This window comes from Beta vulgaris, chromosome 8 (assembly GCF_026745355.1).
Source record: "Beta vulgaris subsp. vulgaris cultivar EL10 chromosome 8, EL10.2, whole genome shotgun sequence".
NCBI lineage: Eukaryota > Viridiplantae > Streptophyta > Magnoliopsida > Caryophyllales > Amaranthaceae > Beta > Beta vulgaris.
In genome coordinates, this window is record NC_079209.1 from 60,216,901 (window position 1) to 60,237,187 (window position 20,287).

Below are 20,287 nucleotides of genomic sequence, written 5' to 3' on the forward strand. Positions count from 1 at the left end.
ATGATCAGAGACATACACTTATCCTCCCTAATAAGCTAGGTACTTAAGAGGATGAATTAAGTCATTTCTTTATCATGTGATGTTAGAAGGGACATAAAGTAGTATGTAGTCTTAGTTCTTGACTTGAGCTGAAGCCCTTAAAATAAGTTGAACCACATATAAATTTCGTATACCTATCTTCTTTTTTACCGTCATAATTAACAAAGCATCATAACAAAACGAAAGACAAATGCTTTAATTTATTGACGGGGCCAAAACAAAGTTTTCTTATGAACACTATACATGCAGATAAGGTTTATGGATAATTTTGAATAAAGATAGAATACGTTTTCACACCATGATAAACATCTAAGTTAATATTTAGAGTAAGTGCTATTCAACTACATATGACTTTGACCTACATTTAACATGAACGTGATGAAACTTATAATAATAGCTTGAAATTTCCCTTATTAAAGTTATCTAAACTAATTTTATCACAAGTTTGTCTAATTAATATATAAATTTTCTCTGTTTACAAAATCTCGCAACAGTTTGACTTATACGTGTGCCAACGTGCAATTTGAGTATATTATATAATAAAAGTTATAAGCTAAGTAATATATATCTCTCACTTTTATTGTCTACAATTATGTTACTTTTAATAAAGTCATGCACTACTCTAATAAACTTTTCTCTCGAATTTACCATGAACTTCAAAAATGTTTATTTTATGTACGTTTTGAAAATATGTAAAGATGTGAACTCAACAACTCTCTCATCCATGTGAAACGGCTAAAAACCAAATTGTTAGGTGCCGTACAAATTTGATATTTACCTTTTTGCCCTCCTTCTTCTTTAAAAATTAAAGTTTTGTTTTATTTTGAATGTACAAACATATTATTTCGATGTTTAGCAACAAGCTTATGGATGTCCAAATATATATTATGGTTGTACAGAAAAACTTATGGGTATACAAGATACAAAATCGATTACGGATGTTTTTTTTTTTTTTGAACCAGTAAGAAGAGAAATATAAAGCTCAACAATGCAAATACACACTACAACGAACCTCCAAGTTCAGAATAAACCAACTAGGTTGGACTCTTCTTCACAAGGAGGCTATACACAACTAGTTACATCCACTACACACTACTACATAGGCTTTCCCACCACACACTATCTTTACTATTTATCTTAGCAAGACTATGAGCTTTAATTCTACAGATAACATCTCTTCTAATTTTGTCAAAAATATTTCTTGGATTGTTAACTCGATTACGGATGTTTGATATACAAAAGAGATTATAGATATGCAAAATACAAAAAAGACACTAAATGTGCAAACATAACATAAATCATAAACGTGAAAACATAGTTTTGGATATATAAATGAAATTATGGATGTACATACATAATATTTGATTGTACAAAACACAATATACAAAATAGCGATCATAGATTTGCAAACATGTTTTTTTTAATGTGAAAACATAATTCTTGGATGTACATACATGTTATACAAAAATTATACATTTATATATTCTTCAACAATTGTTAGGTAATAAGTTTTTTTTTTTTTAAAAAAAAAAAAAAGTGAAAAGCTATCCACCACCAAACTGTTCCATATCTAGGCAGATTTGATCCATGTCCTCTTAAATCTTACACTCTTACCTTATGCCTAATGCCTTTGGTTGGTGGTATCATCCAATTCAGTGCATGATGAGTATGTCATCTTTTATCGTCAGAGAACATCAGCTTGAAACAGTGAGCTTTATACAACAGAATTCAAAACATTTGTCATAAAATACGGCAAATTTTGTTTTATGCATGCATGATATATATTGATGTACATGCATGCATCCTTGAGGGGAGTCAAAAAGAACTTCGTGACTTTGTTTCCAAATCTACAACATTCAATTGCATATTTGCATGCCCGAAGACACTAAGATGAAAGGCAAAAAAAAAAACTTTAAAGGTGCATATCTTATGGTAGGTAGAAATGAATCAATGATATATATGGCTTTGCTGACATTTTTTCTTTCATGATGGGATTGTTATCTTTATGGTGATTGAAACTTTTGAATCACAAAATATTGGCAATTATATATGTTCGTCTTTCTTTTACAAATAGTTGCATTATATCATGTTTCCACGCTTGTCGATATATGCTTTGGTGATACGTGTTTACCACCCCCACCAACATAAAATAAGTCAAACATGCACACTTTATTTCTATGTTCTTTATATATTAATCACTTCATACCTTTAAGCATACATATCAATGATATGTAAAAAAAACAAGTAGAGACATATATTGTACGTGGAAAAACAAACGAACCTTAATACTATGTGAAAAAGTAACAATTACAAAGCTGTTAATTTTCACCGAAAAAACAAACTTTTAATTAAACTAAGTATGCAATTATTATAAATTTATAATAATTAATAATGAATAATGAATAATGAAGGAAGTTTGCTATAAGTGTTTAACAAATCATTAAAAGCTCTTTGTATTATTTTATAAAAGCTAATATTGTATGAATAGAGCAATATATATAGGAACATATACTCTATTAAGAAGAGAATCATGTATAGATGAGTTAGTACTCCAACTCACTCGCAAACTTTGTGGTGCGTGGTTTGATTCTCGTTCCTCCGTTCTCAAGGGTATAAACCAACCTCCCAATACATGAAATATGCAATAGGTGGTGGCTCCCACCGATTTACCAAAAAAAATATGATTAAAAAAACATAAAACTATTTTTAAATGTTTAATCAGTAAGTTCAGATATCTATTAGGGTAACCTCCATTCTTTCTTTCTTTCTCTTGTTCTTTTTTTTTTCGGACAAGTCATTCAAATTTGAAGCTTAGTAGTAGTGTGAACTCTTTATCCTAAAAGACTTCCACTCTTTCAAAAAGGTCATTAAAGATCATAAAGATCTTTTCATTTGTATATTTCTCCAATGCATATTTTTTATCATCAATATCTTTAATTAGAGATTATGAATTTAATTATTTTTTATAAAGAGTAGCTTTTTATATCAATGAAAACAGTTCAAATAATAATGAATATGTCACATAATAATAGTCGTCTTTTCTTTTACTTATTTATATGATCTTGTAACAAGGGTCAAGGGATGGAGTATATGTATTAACATACAACTCTATCTTTAATTTGTAGGAGCATTGCTGCATTGTTGACGCATTAAATTATGTGTACGCAACATTCGTGCCACATTATGTTGACCAGCAACAGAAAGAGAACACTGTCTACCACTCTATCCCTTCTCCTTCTTCCTAAGTATCTTAAAAATGAATATTGATATCATCTCAAAGACTGATTTGTTATACTTCACATGGGAAAACAATAGTATCTCAAAGATTGAGAAGTACTCCTCCGTTTCAATTTAATTTACGCACTTTGACATTTTACACTATTCACAAATTTCATTTTGATCATCATTTGTGATTTATACGCGGATGAAAATATAGTCATGTGGGATCTTGTTAGATTCATCATAACATGTATTTTATTAATATGTACTTTTTATAATTTTTACAAATACAAAACTAAAGATATATGTCCTCAAAGTTTTGCATTGGCATCCGTAAAAAGTGTAAGTGTAGATTAAAATGAAACGGAGGGCGTATTTAGGACTATAAGGCCAGACGTCTCATCTTTGCTTTACTTTTTTTTTTTCATTACTATTGTTTTCCCATTTCATCCCCCAATGTTTTTACATTGAGACAATTTGATTTGGAAAGGTCATTTAAAAATATCAAATATAAACATAAACATTGATCCTTTAACAAGGAAGAGAAAATAAAAAATGATGTTAACATGTTTATTTTAAGAAAAATTCATGGGAATAATCTCAATTATGACCGTGTCGTTCAAAATAATTTCCTTTTCTCACCATGGTCAAGTTTTTCAACTAAAAAGGTTTTTTATTTTTTTAAAAAAAGTTAATGCATAATATCAAAAAGTCAAGTGAAAGAAATAGACTCCGACAACCATCCTTATGGAGCACGAATCACGAGAGCGCCCTCAATATAAGTACCACTAACTTTCACGGTAAGCATCCTGAGCCGGACATAAATGTGATTAACATAAAGAAGAATGTTATTTTTGGCAAAAACAGACTACACTAACCACCCTTGTGGGTCACGAGTCACTAAAATCCTGTCGAAACAAGTACCAGTCAATCAACTTTCACAGTAATTAAGCATCCTGAGCTAGATCAAAAGGTGGTTTTAGGCTATGTTCAGTTCACCTTATTTTTGCTTATTTCAGATCTAATCAGATCAGATCAGATCAGATCCGATCAGATCAGATCAGATCAGAAAAAATAAGTTCAGATCAGATCAGATCAGATCTGTCAGTTTTTAAACTCATTTTTACTATAAAATATCTTTCATTACATATTAGTAAAAATTATAATAATTGAATATTAATAAAGTACTCATTGAGACGAATCAAACAAGACCCCACATGACTATGTTTTTTCTTTTATATTGAGAGAAATCTAAAAGATAAGATCTTGTAATCAGATCAGTTCAGAAAAAATAAGTTCAGATCAGATCAGATCAGAAAAAATAAGTTCAGATCAGATCAGATCAGATAAGTTCAGATCAGAAAATTTCAGGTTAACCAAACATAGCCTTAACCTTGAGAATGACTTTTTTTTTGCCAAAATGGTTTCCTCCGACCATTCTTATAGGACACGAATCACGAGAAATAAGTAACAATAGTTATTAGGCCCGGGCTATTCCCCGGGTAAGAAAAAATTTCATTTATTAATATAGTACTTTATGATAATAACAATAAATACAACTTAGCTAGTGGTTAAGACTTTAGTATATGTACTTGAGGTCTTGGGATCAAATCCTATATTACGCAATTTCTAAATTTTTTTATTGTACATAGATTACATGAACTAAAGCTCCCTAGGGCTAGTACTTTAGTGGTTAACACTGCTCTTCAAATGGTATCATGCATACATAATTAATTTTCTTGAATATGCAAATTTATTTATTTTTAAGGATGCAAGGGATATGTTTAATAGCATTAACTAATTACAACACATATTTCTAATTTTATGGAAACATGGATCACTAAGAGATGTTAGATGAGATGGTGATTCTTTGAAAACCCTTAAATAAGGTTAGGGGTTCGAGCCCAGGCGTCAACATATTTATTTTTTAAATAATGATCACTTGACTTTGTTGGTTAACAGACACGTGGCAAAATTCTGGTGGCAGGAGGAGAGTGCCACGTGGCGCATCGATGTTGTTACGCACGTCTTTTAATATATATGTATAGATATGCCAAGTTCATGGTAAGCATCTCGAGCCGGTTCTGATGATGAGATAATGCGTGATGTATCTGATGCAGCTGTTACGAAGAAGAAAAGTAGGCCAAGAGGTCCTACAAAAGGGATACGTTCCAAACCCGGCATTCAGAGAGTTCTTGCTTGGGATGAGTGGATACGTCCGATTGGGCGCTATGCTAGTGAGTACAAGATTTATTGTGGGGAGATCAGTAGAAGCAAAGTGTCTATCTTGTACGACACTTGGGATGATGTTCCAGAAGGCACCAAAAACACTTTGTGGGAAGATGCTAAAGTAAGTAATCTTATTCTTTTAATAAACTAATTGAGATTATGTTTATTATTTTAATCGTTTATTATTAATTGGTTTATTTTTGTACATTGAAGAGAGAGTTTGGGATAGAAGAGGATGTGTTGAAGAAACGAGATGTCTTGACTACATGTGATAAACGGTGGAGAGATTTCAAGTCAAGATTGGTGACTAGATGGATCACTAAAACGAGGAAGGTGGCTAACGATGATAGGCAGCCATACGTGATGTATCCTTACATCACGCGAGAGATATGGGACCAGTTTGTAAAAAAATGTAGCACTAAGGAGTTCCAGGTACGTAATATATAATATGAAATTATATTTTCATTACGTTTTTAAATATTGACTAGTTACTAAATTCATATTAGGCTAAAAGTGCAAAAGCAAGAATCTCTCAGGCTGCTAACAAGCATCCTCATTTTTTGGGCCAAAAATCATATGCGGAGATGATTCCCATTTGGCAAAGCAGAGGGTATATCCCTTCTGCTACAGCATCATCTGTTGACTCTTCTACATCATCATTGACTACCTCCTTGCCGGATCGAACATTGCCTTGGCTTCTTGCGAGATCGAAAAAAGATAAGGATGGAAAATTATTCTTTCCTAATGAAGAAACACAAAAGATAAAAGAGTCCATTGTAAGCATTGTTCAAATATTATAACGTTTTTCTTGTCTCCTTACTCGTCTACTACTAATCATACGACTTTTTTTTAACTTGAACGCAGGATGATTGGAAAAAGAAAGAAGCTGAAGGAGAGTTTGTTCCAGGTCGGATGGATGATGCTCTTTCACGTGCTCTGCAGAGGAAAGACTGACCTGGGCGTGTGCTAACAGCTGGGCGTAGCATTGGGATTACATCTGTTTGGGGAGATCCTGATCGGAGGAGTAGTGCCTCCAAGGATAAGGGCATGGATGATGAGAGATTCAGGCATTGGAGGCTAGAGTGAGTCAAAGAGTTAGAGAGCAGACTATTGAAGAGATGAACTCGAAGATAGATGATATGGTTCAACAAAGGTTTATGGCTTATGCGACGCAATGGGTTTTCCATTACCGACTCCTTCCACTCCAGTCGTTCCTACTAGCTGTCAATCGGGGGGCAATGATCCATTTGCGGACTTGCAGGTATATTGTCATTTTATATTTCTAATTATTATATTATGCTTCTAAAACACTTAATTGATGTCATTTTTCTCTTATTGGATGTTAAAAGTCAAGTTCCATGTCGCTTGGCAATAGCGGATGTCTCGGGACCGATCATTGTAGCTGTGGGTACCGTTCATCCACGACAGGAGCCATCATCACACGCTACGACTGCCATGAGAGTGAGTGTTGATGAGTTTTATGTGGATTACGCAGATGTTCCAGTTCCACTCTCTACTCATCATCACGAAACTCAGTCAAGCGAGGGTTCTGTCATAGAATGGCCTAAAGAGTTGATATTTTTGGTCTCAGATAATCAGGTAACTTATGTTTAGTATTATGATTTAGATATAATAAGAAATCTAAATGTATATACTTAGAAATCTTGATTTATATAATAACCAAACAATCTTTATTTTATATATATATGAATTAAAAGAAGTCGATTTGAATTAGGAACATATATTAAAGAAGGTGCGAAGAAGAAAAAGAAAACAGTTGCTAATGATCCTTGCACCGATGAGTCTGCACATAGGCACATAGATCCATTGATTAGCGTGTCACTTGAGGATATGTCTGATGCGGTCAAGGAGATGCATTGTTTGTTTTGCCAAAAACCTGCAGATGAGCCTTTTAGTATCGAAGTTAGTAGGAGTTCCTGCTTCAACTATCCTTCTGATTCGATGATCATTCTCTCCCGACAAGATGTTTTCCAACTACTGACGGGAGAATGGCTTAATGTATCTGTTTTGCAAGTATTTATGATGTGAGATTTCTCAAACTCTAAACTAATCAAATTTGATATTTATTTATATTATTGGCATCTAACTATAACTATTTGGAGTGTAGGTTCTTGTCATATGAAAGTGAGGAATGGAGATTCAAATATTGGTTTCATGTGTCCTAGTATGATCTCGGAGACCATGCTACGCCATGAACCAGATGCCACGATCAACTATATGCAAAGGACATTGAGAACCAATCGAAATTAGAAATTCATCATGCTTCCATACATTGAAAGGTATATATGTTTATTTTCCAACTTCCGTACATTGAAAAGTATGCTTCCCTTTTATCTTTATATATTAACTTATCACATTTTGTTGCATGTTTTAGTCAACATTGGATTCTTCTCGTCCTTTCTCTACACAAAAAAACGGTATATGTATTTGATTCGCTTAGGAGATCAGATAGATCCTTAGCTATCAAGGAATCGTTGCATACGTAAGTTAATAATTCTTATAATTCCCTTTTATCTTTATTCGTATATTTTAATTCTTTTATTGTACTTAGCGCATATACATCATTGTTGTTGTTGTTGTAGCGCATATACATCATTCCTGCTCCTTGAAGGTATGAAAAAGGCAACAAAATTGTCTTGGATATCTATGAAGGTAAAAGTCTTATGGTTTTGTATTTGATATGCATTTTATAGTTCTATTTAATATTTCTTAATTTTTCGATTCTAATATGTGTATTTCAATGTGGTGTAGTGTGCTCAACAAACGGGATGAGATGAATGTGGCTATTTCGTTATGAAAAACATGTTTCAAATCGTCCGCTATCTCTATGAGTCAAATGATTTGAAGAAGGTATGTATATGTTGTAAATTGGTTACTTTATTTATATTACTTTAAAGTTTATTAACTAAGTTAACATATCTATAGGATTTTCCTCAAAGCGTTGAACCATACACCATAGAAGATATCAACGAAATCAGAGACAATTTTGCGCTATTCTTTCAACATCTCGTGCTAGCAGAAAATGCCAAGTAGTGTTAGTGTAGTAAGTGTACTAAGTGTAGTAGATGTACATAATTGGTTTATTATTGCAACCTTGGTTGAGTATATGGCAACATTGGTTTGCTTGCTTGGGATTATTTGAGATGTATTGAAACAGGTTTTGATATATATATATATATATATATATATATATATATATATATATTCCCAACGATTTCTTGGGTTATCCATATTACAAAGGAGACTCTGCCGAAATTTCCCCTCACAATTATTAATATGAATGTTTGTTTAGTTTTGGATCATCAAATTTTAGTTAACCAACCAACACAAAATCTGAAAAAACCGAAAAAAAAAAAAAAAATTTCAAGACACATTTGCGTCGAACAAAACAAAATGTGCGACGCAAATTAACCACAATGTGCGTCGCACATAGCACAAGGTGCGACGCACATTCACAATGTGCGTCGCACTAAGGCTATGTACGACGCACATTGCCTTGCCCTGCTTCAATTCCACCAAGGGAAGGGGCAATGTGCGTCGCACATTGCCTTGGTGCGACGCACATTGCTGATGTGCGTCGCTCACTGTCAATGTGCGACGCACATTGCCCCTTCCCTTGGTGGAATTGAAGCAGGGAAATGTGCGTCGCACCGTATATAGATGCGACGCACATTGCTTGCCATTTGCGTCGTTTCCTGTGCGACGCAGATAGGTCCCAAGTCATTTGCGTCGAGGGCTTTGGCGTCGCACCCATGTCCGACGCAAATAGGCGCCTCACATCCGACGCAAATTGCCTTTTCTCTACTAGTGACCAAACGAAAAGGTGTTTTTAACCTCGAAAACATTTTTTTTGCAAAAACAAAGTTTGCCTACCATAATGGGGGAACGAATCACGATAATAGCAGTCGAAAAAAGTACCATCATGCATATCAATTTTTACGAAAAGCATTCCATGTCGGATAAAAATGTGTTTTAACCTAGACATTTTCTGCGAAAACGAACTCCATCAGCCACGCTTATGGGGGTAGAAATCACGAAACCCGGTCAAAACAAGTACCATTATAACAACTTTCATGGCAAGCACCCCAAGTTGGACAAAAAGAATGTTTTTGAGCTTGAAAGCAACGTTTATTGCGAAAACGAATTCCACTGACCACTCTTATGGGAGATGAATCACAAGAATCTGGTCGAAAAAAATTACTAATATGCATTAATTTTTTTAAAAAAAAAAATCTCGAATAACTTGACCATTGTTTAGCAAATCCTTGATTTAGCAAGAATTTTAACCAAAAATTATCAATACTGTGATTTTTTAGGAAATTAAAAAACTCGGGACTAGGATTGAAAATGTTACCATTGGGAAAACGAAATAATATTAAGCTACCATTGAGAATTTCCCAAAAAGAAAAAAAAGCTTTTAATGATAGAATGACCAATAAGAGCTTAACACGCCAACACGTTAACCTGTTCAATTGATTTTTTCAGGTCGCCGAATCATTTCAAGAAGGAACCTAAGATAGTTGGTATTATGCTAAAATAATCCATAGTTGGGATTTTTCCTATTAATTTTTTCTTTATTTTACCACATCGATTAAAGACTTAAAGTTATAAAGGTATATCATATATATATATATATATATATATATATGGGAGAAGATACTATATCAACTATTCAATAAAAAAGTAAATCAAAACATCTATAACTCCAGCAATACCCCTAAATCTTAACAAATTTAAGATTTTTTAGTGAGGAAGAAGAGTTTTAAAGAGAGAAAGCTTGAGATTGGCTACGAATTACTGACGAGAAAAGGTATCTTCGACGTAATTTATGACACGCGCTGCACCTATGCCAATAGTTAGTGGTATTTTGGCTAATAGTCAAAATTCATATTGTTGGGTGCACTCGAGCCATATAATTTGTGGTGTTGAGACTAATTTTGCTATATTTAAATGAATTGCTATAAATAGGCTAGTATAAAAGAAAAAGACAACATGATTATTGACATTAAACCAATATGAAAATTTCAGAGAACTAATATCATGTGTACATACTTCTTAGATAGGAAAAAGTAATTTCTAATTATTGCAAATAGATCAATCCCATATAATAAATACCTGGTACATTATCATAAATGGTTTTAACATAGATTTAGCGATCATGCTCAAGTGTTTCACGTACAAGATTTTGAGATTTTAATGCGGCTGTTACTAATATTAATGGTCTATTCTGTTCTACTGGTTACCAATGTTATCGCCAATCACCATAGATTCTCTGCCATTAATGTAATCCTAGTATTTGGGCCTGGGCGTCGCCCCGGGTTAGTATTGTGTTTCCGAACTTTATATGTATTTTTTTCGTTTTCATTAAAATATATTAAGGAAAACTCAAAATTTAAAAGGTACAAATATAATAATTTGGACACTTAAAACATGATTAAAAGTTGATTGAGATATCACATGTTCAAATTTTGTTGCATGTTAATTCTAGTGGAGTAACAGAGGTGCCACGTGACGTGTATACATTGTCACGCACGTCTTTTAATATATTTGTATAGATATAAACTTTTTATTTAACGTTATATACTCCCTATTTTGTATGGACCCATACTAATATATAATCAATATTGAAATTTTTTAAAGAAGTTTTTTCCACTGGGTCCAAAATCAAATCTAAATTTTAAATGAGATGAGATTAAACCATATATCCCTCCCTCCTGCAAAATATTTATAATTCGTGTTTTTATGTTTCATCGAATGATCAATCCATCCACTTTAACTGGATTAATTTTAAAAAATAACTCAATAGTTTTGACAAACGGATTAAACTAGTCACTAAATGAATTAAACTAGACACTAAATGGATTAAAGAATGTCATTAATGAATAGATCATTAAACTGGTCATGAAATAGATTAAAAAAGGTGGCATGTTCTCCTCTTAATATTAGGCTTGGACCGTGCCTAATTTTAAGTTAAATATTATACGGTCTTTTACAAGACCAACTGCTATGATAAACCTTCGGGTTTGACATTTGCCTTTTAATTTCTAATGACATCCTTTATAATATAATGCTTCAATATCGTTCTTATTTGTAAAAAAAAGTAAACTTCATAGAGCAATAAACTGGAACAAAATTAGCAAAAAAAGTTCCAATCTAGTAAAAGTAAGTTGTAATTAGCAAGAATCATTTAATTTGCATGTAATTAGCAATAATCAATAAATAATCTCAAATTAGTAAACAAAAGTTGAACTAAACATCTTTAACTCTATATCATTTGGGTTTGTAGAACACCATCAAATAGTCACAAGCACTCACTACTAGTTACTAGAATGATGGCCAAATAAATAAATCATCCCTCATACAAGGAAACAAAATACAAAGAAAGGAATCGAAATTCGACCCACTTATCGTTCACAACACCTCAATTTTAATCATTAGGGGTTTGTTCTCTTCGGCATAAAATGACTGAATTGAGCTGAACTGAATTGAATTGAACTGAAATGAATAGTGATATGTGAGAGTAAAAGTATTGTCCAAAGTTGAACTGAACTAACTGGATTGAATTGAACTGAACTGAATAACTGAACTGAAAATAAATTGGGGAGAACAGGCCTAGGTGAAGACTAGACATCCTTGATAGATAAAATCCCATCTTCCATTACACATAATTTAGTTACCTTGATAAGTGGCAAGTGTGTAGAATGCACCAAAACAACAACAACAAAAGCTTTAAATTAAGTCCCAAATTGATTGGAGAGTATTCCTCAAAATTATAAATTCAACTTGTATGATTTTCAGCTAAAAATTATAACCCAAAAAAATTTCAATTGTTTATGGGTAACTGATAGAAGTGCAGTACCCAGAGCTCAGCAGTAGAACCAGAGAGACCACCACTCTCTAGGAAATTGTACCAAACTCATCTCCCTCTTTTTCAAAAATTTTAATCACTCTCAAATTTAATATTTCAAATTAATTATTTTAACCCCTTTACCCCCCTGTAAAATACCATTTTTTTTTCAACAGAATAAAGTAATAAAGGAAATTTCTTTATTCCTAAATAACATAAAATAATATCTTTCAACCTTTTTTTTTAATTATTTTTTTCCTTTTTCTTTTTTGGTAATGTTTGCAGTACTTTTAGAAGGAAAATATTTTCTTCCATAAAAAAAAAAAATCAACCTACTTTTTTTTTTTCTCCTCTGCTCTATAAAAACTCCATCAACATCTTGTGTGTCGCCCTCATCACATCAACTCTTACAGTTGACAAACACACAGAATTTTCACATCTTACAACAAAAAAAACATATGAGTGCTCTCTAAGAGAGTATCTCTCTTCTCTTCGATCTTTTCTTATATTAGTTATTATCAATCAAATCAAATCAAATCAAATCATCTTTTCTTTCTCTATATCAAAATTATTTATAGAGAAAACCAACCATATTACAAAAATAATCATGTGTAATCCAACAAGTAACCCCAATCTTATACCCTCTATTCCCATTCCTGAAAAACCACCTCATGATCTTCTATCATCAAATATATACTTGGATCTTTTATCCTTTACCAATAATCTTGAGGAGGATAAAGATACAAGTATACCCATCAACAATAATAACAATGTTGTTGTTATTAAAGACTACGATGACGATGATGATGATAATGATAATGATAATGATAATGATAATAATAGTAGTTTGACATATTTATCCGTTCCCGTACTCCATTCGTTGTGGTACGGGAGCGTATCCGACGTAGTCAAGGAATCTCGTTCACTTTTTTCGTTGGCATTTCCAATCCTTCTTACCAATCTAATATTGTACTCGAGGTCTATGTTATCGATGGTTTTTTTAGGGCGAATCGGCGACGCGGAGTTAGCCGCCGGTTCGCTAGCCATTGCGTTTGCGAATATAACTGGTTATTCAGTTTATTCAGGTCTAGCATTAGGAATGGAACCATTGTGTTCACAAGCATTTGGTGCTTGTAGACCAAAACTACTTTCACTAACACTTCAAAGATGTGTTATTTTCTTGTTGTTTTGTTCATTACCCATTTCATTTTTTTGGTTGAATATGTCCACTTTTATGGGATACCTTCACCAAGACGAAAATATTGGTAAATTAGCTCATGTTTATATCACTTTTTGTCTACCTGACCTTTTCACTAATTCTTTACTCCATCCAATCAAGATTTATCTTCGTGCACAAGGTATTACTCGTCCTGTCACCTTAGCTTCACTTGTTGGTGCTATTATTCACGTCCCAATAATGTTTTTTCTTGTTGTTCATTTAAACCTCGGGATTGCCGGGGTAGCTATAGCTACCTCGGCGTCTAATTTAATATCACTAGGGGTGTTAATGATGCAAGTCTGGCTTAGCGGGCTTCATATTCCTACATGGAGCCCGCTAAGTCGTGAGTGTCTTACTGGCTGGTGGCCGCTAGTTCGTCTAGCGGCCCCCAGCTGTCTATCAGTGTGTTTGGAGTGGTGGTGGTACGAGATCATGATTGTTCTTTGTGGGCTATTAGTTGATCCTAAGGCCTCAGTTGCTTCCATGGGAGTTCTGATTCAAACAACCGGGTTGATCTACAATTTTCCGGCGTCTCTTAGCAACGCCGTTTCGACTAGAGTTGGAAATGAGCTCGGGGCGGGCCGGCCCGAACGGGCTAAGCTTTTGGGTGTGCTTGGGATTGCTTGGGCTGCTATAATGGGCCTTGGAGCAATGGTGTTTGCTTTTGGGGCAAGGAATGTATGGGCCCAAATGTTTACGGGTGACCCGGAAATTTTGGCCCTAACGGCGGCGGCGTTGCCGATTTTGGGCTTTTGCGAGCTCGGAAACTGCCCGCAAACGGTGGCTTGTGGGGTGGTACGGGGCACAGCCCGGCCTACAACTGCTGCAAATGTAAACTTGGGGGCCTTTTATGTGGTGGGGACACCTGTGGCTGTTGGACTTGCTTTTTATTTTGGAGTTGGGTTTTGTGGGATTTGGATTGGGCTTTTGTCGGCCCAAATATGCTGTGCTGGGCTGTTGTTTTATGTGGTTGGGACCACAGATTGGAATTGTCAAGCAAACCGGGCCCAGTTGCTGACTCAATGTGGTGGGCCTGGGCCTGGGCCCGGGCTTTCATCAGAAACAAGAGTGACCGTTGATACACCTTTGCTCTATGATGATAAGAAAAACAATCAACTTGATGATGAAAAAGAGCCATTAATTTGCATCTTGGTGACTTCATCCTAAAAACTTTTTTAATAGGTGATGGAAAAAAAACAACCAAAAAATGATGTAATTTTATTTCTTTTCATTTTATTATTTTTATTAATATAGAAATTTTTTATTTCTATCCCTTTTTTTGTGGGTCCCAACCCTTCTTAGATTGGTTAAGTATGAATTAGGTTATTGATTTTCCATTTTTCTCAAATGGTTGGGAAATATGGGCTTTTAGAGTTAAGTGTAAAAAAGGATATTGGATATGTTGATCTTCCAATTTCCTCTTTTTTTCATTTTTTTTCTCCTTATCTCCATGTTAGTTATTAATTTCTTTGGTAAGGATTGTAATTAAGATGTTGAATATATTGCATTATTGACTAATAGCATGAGTAATTTTGATTTGCACTTATTCATGTTCTTTCACTCTTTTGTTTTCGTTAAGTTTCATTTTATGTTTGAGGTTATAATCTCATGCACCATAAATTACACAAGCTAGTGTATTTTACGTCTGATTTCAAGAAATTATAAATTCTAAGAGACGCATTCTGAATATACATACGCAAATTATTACATTTTAATTATTATTAATATATCCGTAATGACTTCATAAACACTCTTACTGTTTATTTTTTTTCTATACATGTGATACAGAAATAATATACTTTCTACCTAGTATAAGGCTATAAGCAATATATATATTTTGCATGTTTAAGTATTATACTTCTTTATTTCGTAAATCCCATATGTTTTTTACGATCTTTAATATAGTATCAGCTTTTCTTAATTTATAGTACTGGTTAGTGGTTACATAAGTAGCTCTATTGTCATACCAAAGAATATTAGTAAAAAAAAATCATACCATATATTTCTTTCGTTTAATTTCGTTTTAAATGTAACAAATGAATATTTTATATCTCACAAATAGTACCTATTTATTACATATAAAAAGAAATGGAGGAAGTACTTAATAATATATATAAATTATAAGGTTAGAGTAACGTGACAACTAATTTTTCAACAAAATTTTTGTAGAGTATGGTCTTAATTAAGTTGGAACATGCATATGTCTTAAAAAGAAAAATGCTAGCTGGAGACACTACATATATCATTTAATGGCTTAAATATAAGTGTGTATGTATAGAATCCCATACTACTATTATGATGTAAGTGTCTTGAAAAATACAAATAAAGTAAGAGTATAATAATTTGTTTTTTTGCCAAAACAACCTTGACTTTGAAAAATTTGATGACATGCAAATTTCTAGTCGAAAAAACAATAATTTAATTGATTTATCTAAAAGAAATGTTGGAGCTAATTAAGAAGGTTAAAAAATTATAGTAAGTTTGTCTTTATATGAGGATATTTGTGGTTTGCTACTCCAAGCTAATGAAAGCAACAGTAAATGCACAACAACCTTTTTGCAAGGTATAGTAGTGGTAATTAATGATGAGCCAATATATCAGAGCTTTAGAGACAGATTTTTGGAATGTCTCGTAAATTCAGACATGTTGGTGACTTGAGTTGGAAGAGGCTAAACAATAATCGTCAATAACTTATCATCACTTATCCATCTAGTGTGCCATGTACAAATTACCATATACTCCTAGTCCTAGCTAGCCAACTTAACCATATGTATTTACAATAGCGGGTTTCTCTCGTCATCCCCCATTCTCAAAGTATCCGCTTGCAAACTCAAGCAGGGTTAATCTGAACGAGAGGTTTCACTCTGATAGTGTCATTTATCTTACCATGGAATCCTTATTGGATGCTTCAAAAACTCATCATCATTCATCACTACTACCTACTTGGAACCATGTGAATACTTTTAAAAAAAAAAAATAATCGGTTTTATTAAAATAAAGTAAAAATATTTCACTTTTGATACACATACCGACGAACTATATTATAAATTATTTTTGACATGATTTAATTTACAGTTGTGTAAATAGTCATCTACAATATATAAAGAATACTCCCTTTGTTCCAATATATTATGATGATACGAGGCGGCCGGAGGTGAGTAGCTGGTGTTTGGTGTTTGGATTTTAATGTGATGGCCTGTCATCATTTGAGATAACATTGTAATCATGATCTTCGTTGAAAGATTTCAATAAAAATTATTATGCCACAATATGCAAGAATTGAATAGGACTTCGGATCTTGGGAGAATATTTATAGTACACCTGGGTGTACCATGCTCATGGTACACCCAAGACTATTTTCTCCAAATGAGCAAAATGAGCAAATGAGCAAAATGAACAAATGAGCAAATGAACAAACATTTCTACTCATTTAAGAAAATAAGCAAACACTTTTATTACAAAATGAGTAAAATGAGCAAATGAGTAAATGAGCAAAATGCCCATATGAGCAAATTTGGTGTCAAATAAGCACCTAAAGTTCTAATTTATTACAAAAATACCCCTGAATGTACCATGCTCATGGTACACCCGGGTGTATGAGTGAACTCGGATATTGGGTAGAGGTAGTGTTGAAGGAGATAATCACATCAGGGGTAAATGTTTAATCAAAGAAATTGTTAGAAGAAAAAACCAACATTTGAGTAAAGGTAATTGTGAGGTAGTAAAGGTAAATTAGATTTTTTTTTTTTTTTTTTTTTTTTTTTTTTTTTTTTGCCAATCTACTAACTAGTTTTTACTAAGAATCAATTGTCTCAAAATCTATTTTGATACTTAGCCTATAATAAAGAATTATAATCTAATGGCAAACGAGTATTAAAGATAACAACTTTACAATAACAATGACGACAATTACATTATCGAACAAGCTAGTTTTTCAAATATCATGTAGAATGAAGGAAGAACGTTCTCATATATATGTCTAAGTTTTAATAAGTTCGGATAAGTCAAGTTACATAACAATTACATTGGCGAAATATAGTCTAGATATGTCTAAGGAAGAACAAGTCGTGCTTTTCCAAGTGCATAAGTTAAACTGTTGCAATGTCTAAAAACAGATATATTATACATAAAAATATCTTATCTGTTTTTAGCGCGTCAATATATATATGCGAGAGATTTACTAAGATATCCAGACGACTATCCACCAACTTTTAATTTGTATATACATGTGCTTATATAAAAAGAGCCAACTCATCTATATTGTGACTCTTCAACAAGTCTTGTTTCTATATCTCATTTGGAAGATTATATATACAGTATCTGGTGTAGCATTCAAGAATTTTGGAGATTTGCATTGGATCCTTTTAACTCAGCACAGGCACCAGATAGTATATAGCACTATAGCTAGACAGGTTGCTAAATGGTCCAGGTAAACAAAGAAGCAAAAAAAAATATTAAGCAGTAATTTACTTAGAAGTTTCTGTTTTATAGGAGGAAGGACCATTTCTATAAAGTTTCCTTTTTTGGTATGATAAATATTTTTTGGGTGGTCCTTAGACTAAAAATCACAAAACCTTGACATCTTGCTCTTGTACCATAAATTATGTCCTTCTACCTAAATAATGTTAGGTGAAATTAGATTACTTTTATTTCAAAGTAAATGTCTTTTGTGATGAATTTCATGTACTAAAAATGAGAGGAAAAGAAGAAAAAGAAAGTTGGAATCAGCACAATGTGTGAGGTTTGTCAACAAGGATGGGGGGTTTGAATGTGTGAGTAGAGGATGTAGAGTTGTGGAGTATTTTTTAAAGATCATAGCAACTCTTTATATGAGTAATTTTTACTTATATATGTGCAATTAAAGATCAGTGTTCAAAGTTATTCGCCGACAGTTATGTAAAGTAAAAATTGTGGCATATGTAAAAAAAAAAAACACATATAGTATTTTCACGATATCAATTATTAGAACAATTTTCTAGCTATGTAACTAATCATTTTAATGATCAATGATGTGTCTTTGAGATGTTCAAAAGACAAATGCATCATTTAACTTTGAAACTAGTTTTAGGCTCGGATTATGCCCCGGTTATCATAATTTTCATTTAATAGATAGCATTTTACTTTGAAATTATATCACCAAACATTACTTGATTTAGTGGTTAAGACTTTAGTATACAAGTTTGAGGTCATGGGATTAAATCTTATACCATCATATTCTAATTTTTTTTTATTGCATGTGGAGTATAAGGAGTCAACACTATAAGGGATAGCGCCACGTGACACAGTTTCTTGTTGAGGAACACCTTTAATATATTAGTATAGATGGGAGGAAAAATCCATAAGTCATTAATACGACTTGAGTGCGTCTTGGGTGTAACATGTTACACCATAATTTATGATACGAATTTTGGCCAGCGAATTCATTGCTTGCTCCATTAACATTTTGAGAAGAAAACTCTTGCATCGACTTGGTAGACTGCCAATGAACGTTGATAACCATAATGCATAACATATCTCATCAAACCATTATCAGACATCCTTTGAATAGTTACATATCTTGAGATAATGTTGGATATACGTCCCAAGTCTCACATCCGAGAGATAATAAGGAGTTACTTAGTTCATAAGAGTCCATGCCTTTTGTAAAAGAGCCCAAAAACAAACCCATGCGGGTTAGGCCAAAAGCGGATAATATCATACTAATGGTGAAGATGTATGCATGTGAACTCGTGGGCCCTAAATATGGTATCAGAGCCGATGGTTCGATTGGAGCCCGCAGGGTATATACATAGCAGTGTAACTCTAGGGAGAGTTCACTAAATACATTAATATGAGATATTTTGAAAAGGAACCCAAAAATAAATTCATGCGGGTTAGGTCAAAAACGGACAATGTTATACTACGGTGGAGCTGTAGGCGAATTCGTGGGCCTCAAAGATAAAGGATATATACTTGGGACAAAATTGGTGAGCCTTTATGTTTGGATATTGTATAGCAAACTGCAAAAGCTAGCAATGGAAACAAAACATGGCCATAATCACTGAAAAAAGGGAGTCCCCTTTGAAAGGATATATACCACCATTGTTGCTCTTAAACAGTAAAACAAAAAAGCTTCTTGTCTCTTACTTGAGTGAATGTTTTGGCAGTGGACGCACGAGGTAGAATTTCATTCCATCCCCACCACAGCCCGGCAGGCCCAATCCAAAAACAAAAACAACAAGAACAACAAAATTCAAAAGATTTTTAAAACAAAGGAAAATATTTTATGTTCAAAGTAAAAAGTAGAACTTTTTGAAGATGAAATTTATGGTTCAAGTTCAAAAAGGATAAGTCTATGATTTGATGCAATATGCTCCATCAGATTTATATTTATTTTTTGAACGAGGTGCATGTATAATGCATTGGAAACTCATGAAAGGTTGATAGATATAGATGAGATCAAATCTATATATATATATATGGATTGATTTGGGCACTTCCAAGTTTCAAGATTTATAACCACTACTTTCTTTCGTTTCACCATTTTGCTAGAAGATCATATGTATGAAAAGAAGTGTCGTACTTTAGCTAACAATTATGGAAAAGTGAGATGCCTATTCATTCGTATGAGGTTCAATTCTAATCGTATCCGGATAATCATATATTACACTCTCCGTCTTATAATATAGCGTTTATTTTTATTTTACACGATCTTTAATATAAACATTTGATCT

General features: G+C 33.1%; 2 protein-coding genes and 1 long non-coding RNA gene across 3 annotated transcripts; all 3 read left to right on the top strand.

The window, feature by feature from the left end:
- Positions 1–5,352: 5,352 nt before the first annotated feature.
- On the top strand, positions 5,353–6,528 carry LOC104902486 (uncharacterized). The gene is made up of 4 exons (XM_048635111.2): positions 5,353–5,608; positions 5,701–5,919; positions 5,994–6,263; positions 6,352–6,528. Exons 1-4 carry the CDS (start codon positions 5,357–5,359, stop codon positions 6,439–6,441), a joined length of 831 nt encoding a protein of 276 aa, XP_048491068.2. The 5' UTR covers positions 5,353–5,356; the 3' UTR covers positions 6,442–6,528.
- Positions 6,529–7,698: 1,170 nt separating this feature from the next.
- Positions 7,699–8,623, top strand: LOC125492656 (uncharacterized). Its single transcript, XR_007269307.2, has 5 exons — positions 7,699–7,787; positions 7,883–7,990; positions 8,091–8,160; positions 8,260–8,358; positions 8,434–8,623. It is a non-coding gene; the product is annotated as an uncharacterized LOC125492656 (long non-coding RNA).
- Positions 8,624–12,388: 3,765 nt separating this feature from the next.
- Positions 12,389–15,120, top strand: LOC104902312 (protein DETOXIFICATION 51). The gene has a single exon (XM_010690042.4). It carries the CDS (start codon positions 12,963–12,965, stop codon positions 14,739–14,741), a length of 1,779 nt encoding a protein of 592 aa, XP_010688344.2. The 5' UTR covers positions 12,389–12,962; the 3' UTR covers positions 14,742–15,120.
- The last annotated feature ends 5,167 nt before the right edge of the window (positions 15,121–20,287 follow it).

What these genes read in the sequence shown, in the direction of transcription:
- LOC104902486 (XM_048635111.2), top strand. Translation starts at nt 5,357, where the DNA reads ATGCGTGATGTATCTGATGCAGCTGTTACGAAGAAGAAAAGTAGGCCA. An exon ending in CTTTGTGGGAAGATGCTAAA is followed by an intron (nt 5,609 to 5,700) that starts GTAAGTAATCTT and finishes TGTACATTGAAG; the next exon opens with AGAGAGTTTGGGATAGAAGA. An exon ending in AAAAGATAAAAGAGTCCATT is followed by an intron (nt 6,264 to 6,351) that starts GTAAGCATTGTT and finishes ACTTGAACGCAG; the next exon opens with GATGATTGGAAAAAGAAAGA.
- LOC104902312 (XM_010690042.4), top strand. Translation starts at nt 12,963, where the DNA reads ATGTGTAATCCAACAAGTAACCCCAATCTTATACCCTCTATTCCCATT.